At 40.9% G+C, this 6,000-nt stretch overlaps 1 protein-coding gene across 16 annotated transcripts in view; it reads right to left on the bottom strand.

The window, feature by feature from the left end:
• Positions 1-693: 693 nt before the first annotated feature.
• ZNF382 (zinc finger protein 382) overlaps positions 694-6,000 on the bottom strand; it is a 45,697-nt gene continuing 40,390 nt past the window's right edge. For all 16 annotated transcript variants that reach the window (XM_036440324.2, XM_036440328.2, XM_036440331.2 and 13 more), the window contains one exon: positions 694-2,458. In XM_036440324.2, the coding sequence (XP_036296217.1) occupies positions 1,041-2,458 (1,418 nt within the window). In that variant the 3' untranslated portion in view covers positions 694-1,040. The remainder of the gene's footprint in view (positions 2,459-6,000) is intronic.

Genomic DNA, 6,000 nt, shown 5'->3' with positions numbered 1-6,000 from the left:
ATCTCACATTTATTACATTTGCCTGTTATATTAAAATTTAGGCTGTGGTTAAAGACTTTGTACATGCATTATATTCAAATTCACAGTTTTCACAACATTCACAGTGTCCCTCTGCTATGACTTCTCTGATTTGAATCATTACTATACTGATAATATTCAGGTTTTTTCCCCCCTCTTCAGAACAAATTATCTCATACTGTGAAAGTGATGAGTTGTTTGGTAATATCTACCAAAGCCACCAAATATAGAAATGCCTCAGGACCCAGAAATTTCACTCCTATGTATATACACAAGGGAAATAAATATATGTATATCTAAAGACAAATATATTCACAAAAGCATTACTTATTATGACCCTAATCTGTAAACAAAGAAAACTCCACTAATAGATTGGATGTGTTGTGATATATTTATATAATAAATAAAATTCTATACAGAATAAAAATACATGAATTTCTGCTACATGCATTAATGATGAATTTTAGAGACATAATAATGAATGACCAGGGTGACTACACAAAGTCAAATATGAAAAAATACACGATATATAATCTAATTTATATAAAAGTTAACACTATAATAAAGTAAAAACTATAATGTTAGAAATTAGAACGTTGGTTAACTCTGAGGAGGTAACAATTTTTATTCAATATTTGCAATGAGAAATACAATTTACACCTCCTTTCTTTTTAAAAGTTGTTTGTTCACAGTATGGTTCACATACCAACTGTATATTACTGGTTCACAATAAGGTAGGTATTAAAATAAAAAGCAACTTTAAATATGTGTAGCAACTTGACAGAGGAATTTTATATCTGATGAATCTAACAATAGAAAACTGGGGATTGTATTTTCAATGACTTTTGCTATTTAATTTGTCTAGTAATTATTTTGTGTGTGTGTTTTATAGGCTAGCAGGCAGTAAGTAAATATGTGATATAGTATTTTAAACTGTTGACTATTATTACACTTGCAAGCAACATCATATACTGGGTTTATTATGACTTTAAAAGTTTTTACTAAAAGAGTCACATCCTTTACTATATTCCAATGATTTCTACCTTGTGAGTTTTCTGATGGCCAATGAGGTTTGACTTACAACTGAAGAACTTACTACATTCTTTACATTCATACAATTTCTCTCCTATGTGAGTTTTCTGATGGCGAATGAGGTTTGATTTCCTACTAAAGGCTTTCCCACACTGAAGACATTGATTGGATTTCTCTCCTGTATGTATTCTCTGATGAACAGTCAGGATTGCCTTCTGACGAAATGACTTCCCACATTCACTACAACTATAAGGTTTCTCCCCTGTATGAATTCTTTGATGGAGAGTGAGAGTTGTCTTTTGACAGAAGGACTTTCCACATTCATTACAAATATAGGGTTTCTCTCCTGTGTGAGTTCTTTGGTGTACAGTGAGGGTTGTCTTCTGGATAAATGCCTTCCCACATTCATTACATTGATATGGTTTCTCTCCTGTGTGAGTTCTCTGATGATCAATGAGGTATGACTTCTTTCTAAAAGCACTTCCACACTGAGTACAATCATAGGCTTTCTCCCCTGTATGTATTTTGTGATGCCTGGTGAGGGTTGCCTTCTGGCGGAAGGATTTCCCACAATCCATACAAATGTAGGGTTTCCCCTCGACATGTGTTTTCTCATGAAGAGTGAGAGCTGTCTTTTGACGGAAGGCTTTTCCGCATTGACTGCAAACATAAGGTTTCTCACCTGTGTGAATTCGCTGATGCTCAATGAGATATGACTTCCTTCTAAAGCTATTCCCACAATAAGAACAATGAAAGGGTTTCTCTTCTGTTTCAGATCTCTGATGTATAATAAAAATGGACTTCCTGCAGAGGAATTTCCCATATTTGTTATATGCATGGGCCTTCTTCTCCATATAATTCTGTGGATGGACACTGGGATTTGACTTTTCAATGAAAGGCATTCCATCTTTATTATATTCAAAGAGTCTTTCTTTTCTGTGAGTTCCAGTATGTGTAAATAACATTTCTTTCATTAGAAAGGAATTTTCACATTCATTTTCAAATGATTGCTCAGGAGTTTGAATCTTCTGATGTTTAATAAGCTCTTGTTTATTACTCAGACTTCTTTCTGTTTGTTTATAGAGATTTTCTGTAGTATGAATTTTCACATGCTTTTTACTGAGAAGTGATTTCTCCCATCCATTATTCTCACCAAACTTCTCTCTTACAGGGCTTATATTTCTAATGACTGATTCTGAAATATTTTTCAAAACCTTTCCATCAAGTTTATATTCATGTAGTGTTGTTTCTGAAATAATATAGTTCTTGTCTACAGTAATTGTCTTCCCCAAAATATTATTTCTTTCCTTAATTGGTCTTTCATGGTTGCTGAATACAACTGGTCTAAAATGCCTTTCTTGGTATTGTTTAAACTTCATTAAAACATCTTCAGCTTTCCCATCTTTTTCTAGAAAAAGAATAAAATAAACAGTACCATAAATCTTGATATAAATGTTATCAATTAGATGTATATACAAACAATCTATTGTGGTACTATCTTTCTCATTATTGTGATGTTTAGAAAGTCCAAAATAAATTACCTCTTGGTAGACAAAATGCATGGAACTTAAACACATATCCTACTATACTGTTAAAATGAGGAATAATTGGCATAAGCAAAAACCACTCATATCTTTGACATATAGAAAATATAAGTTACATCAAGTAGGTCTAATTAATATAAGGACAAGTAAGCAAAAGATGGTGTAAAGTGGCATTATTCTTGGAACATGCAGGTTTAGAGATGATAAAGTGAGCCTATCAAGAGTACTAACCAGTAAACAAGGAAAACTGTTCAGGTGGATATTAAAGTGTATATACTTATTTCCTCATGCATAAAAAGGTGTTATAAAGATGTCATTTGCTATTTATAGCTAATAAACTTTATCAAGCACTCATTTCATTATTTTTAAAGAAACACTAATCTATATCTAGGCCCTGGCTCTCCATACAACTGATTTATTTTCTCTTGAAAGGGAAGAATTAGAAAAACATTTTCATTAGGAATTATAAAATAAAACAAAGGACAAAGCATCCTTTCAAATTAACATAATCACTGATTGCTTGTTATATCAGTGGGGGGGATGGTCAATAACTAAATTCTCCTGACCATCAATTTTAATTGTCCCTCCTTTCAATTTGCTGAATTACTTTTTCAGTGTTAGAAAAAGATGGGTTCAAGTTTTCCTCCCAATGCAGTAACATGCCTTAAACTCTGCTATTCCCTATTTGGACTGTGAAAGACTGGATTCTTCAGTATATGTGTATAGCACTCACTCATTGACCTTACTTATCCTATACTAGAGGCCCACTGCACCAAATCGTGTGAGAGTCAGGTTCTTAGGCCTAGCCTGTGATCAGGGCTATGTCCGATGCTCTATAATACCCCATGACACCCCTCAACACTCGCCGATGCCACCCTGTGATGCTCGCTTTGATTGCCTCTTCCATCACAGGATGCTCTGTGAAGCTCCCCGCCCTGCAACAGTCCTTGATGACAAGCAACAGTCCTCAACGGCCTCCATGACACCCTGCAATGCTTGCCGCTGTGCGCCTGCAATACTCCACGAAGCTCCCCACCCTGTGAAGCTTCTTGACACTTGCTGCTGCCACACTGCAACGTGAACAGTCCCACAAAGCTCTGCACTGCTTGACTCTGCTACCCTATGAAGCTCAATGCTCCCCGCCACGTGACTCCTCTACGATGCTCTGGGAAGCTTCCTACCCTGTGATGCTCTGTGATGCTCTTTGCTGCTGCCCTACAATGCTCCTTGATGCTCTTCGATGCCCTGTAACTACTCTACAACAACACTCCAAGAAGCTCTCTGCCCCACGATGCTTGTCACTGCTCACTGCTAGACACTCATCACCACTGGCCATCCACAGCCCACTACCACTCAACAGTTCCCAGTCCCGTTCTGCTGTTACCCAACCCAGTTCTTATGGTTCTCCATTGGCCATCCATAGTGACCGGTCATTTGGTTGTCATAGTCATCACAGACACTGGCTTTTTATATTATAGACTAGTGGCCTGGTGCATAAAATTTGTGCACTGGAGAGTGTCCCTCAGCATGACCCATGCCCTCTCCTACCTGAGACCCCTCAAAAAAATGTCCTACTGCCAGATTACAGAGATCAGGTCTAAACTGGCAGTTAGACATCCCTCTCGCAATCCAGGATTGCTTGCTCCTAACTGCTCACCTGCCTGCCTGCCTGATTGCCTCTAACCACTCTGCGTGCCTGCCTGCTTGCCCCCAACCACTGGTTTGCTCGCCCCCAAATTCTGCCCCCCTCCCACAAGCCTGATTATCCCCAACTGCTCTCCTTGCTGGCCTGCTCATCCCTAACTGCCCCCTTGCTGGTCTGCTCACCCAAATGACCCCCCCCCCATGACCTGCTCACCCCCAACTGGCCCCCTTGCTGGTCTGTTTCCCCCAACTGCCCCCCACTGGCCTGATCACCCCCAATAGCCCCCACCACTGGCCTGATCACCCAAAACTGCCTTCCCCTCTTGGCCTCTAATCACCTCTATCTTGGCCCTGTCACCATGGCTTTTGCAGAAGAATGTCCAGAAGGTCTCCTGGAAGGTCTTCCAGTTGAATTAGCATATCACCCTTTTATTAGTATAGATAGAGGCCTGTTTCATGGGTGAGGGCCGGATGGATTGCCCTGAAGGGTGTTCCAGATCAGGGTAGGGGTTCCCTGGGGTGTGGGGCAGCCTAGGCGAGGGGCCTGTGGTGGTTTGCAGGCCAGCCATGCCCCCATAGGTCACTGCTTGGGGGGCATGGCCATCCTAGGTGAGGGGCTGAGGACTGTTTTCAACTGGCCACACCACCTTCAGGGTTGGGGTGCCTGGCCAGCTTGAGTGAGGGACTGATGGCTGTTTTCAGGCTAGCCATGCCTCCCAGCGGGGATCTTATTCCATGGGGGCATGACCAGACTGGGTAAAGGGATGAGGGCCATTTTCAGACTGGCAACACCCCCTTCAGGATGGGGGGTCCTGCTGGGGTGCCTGGCCAGCCTGGGTGAGGGGCTGATAGCTGTTTGAAGGCTGGTCAAGACCCCCAGCAGGGACCCTCACCCAATGGGGTATGGCCAGTCTAGGTAAGGGGCTGAGGGCCATATTCAGGCTGGCCACCCAGGCTCCCAGCCCATCTTTGAGTGGAGGCTAGGGCAGACTGGAATCCTGGGTCACTCCCAGCCATTCTTTCAGCAGTGGCCAGGGCAGGCGGAAAGCTTGGCTTCCTCCAATGCCAGGGGCAACCCAAGCCTTCTGCTTGCTCTAGCTCCATGGCCACTGCCATCTTTGTTGGGTTACTTTGCATACTCACTCTTGATCGGCTGGTGGGTGTAGCCGAGTGACAGTCAATTTGCATGTTTCTCTTTTATTAGTGTAGATGATAAAGAGCTAATATGCTAATTAGAGCGGACAGTGGAACAGCCTTCCAGAATGACCAGTGGATGGGACAAGCTGCAGGGATGTAAGACAGTGGGGCTGTCTTACAGTGAGGACCTACTCTTACACAAATTTTGTGTATCAGACCTCTAGTTTTTCTTATAAATTCTTGGCAAATTTTACTACTGTAATCTTACTACAACCCACATCTGGTGGAGCAATTTTAAAGATGGGTTTATCTTACCCATAATTTTCTATCTTATTTGCAATAGCCTTAAACTAAAAACAGCCCAATTATCTATGAAAAGGTAAATAGGCAATATTGTGTCTTGTAATTATATGTTAATGCTACTTAGCAATAAAAAAAGGGGGGGGCAGAGAAAATCTGATGACAAAAAGGATGAAGCTAAAACATTTTTCAGAGTGAAAGCTTTATGCAAAAGAGTAAATATTGCACAATTCCACTTATGTGTAATCCTAGAACATGCAAAACTAATCTGTATTGGTAACAGGAGTTACATTGCCTTCCTAAGAACCTTAATACTCTTCAGGAA

This window comes from Pipistrellus kuhlii, unplaced genomic scaffold, assembly GCF_014108245.1.
Source record: "Pipistrellus kuhlii isolate mPipKuh1 unplaced genomic scaffold, mPipKuh1.p scaffold_m20_p_17, whole genome shotgun sequence".
Lineage (NCBI taxonomy): Eukaryota > Metazoa > Chordata > Mammalia > Chiroptera > Vespertilionidae > Pipistrellus > Pipistrellus kuhlii.
The sequence above is the reverse complement of the archived record's forward strand: the minus strand, read 5'-3'. Positions and strand labels throughout refer to the sequence as shown.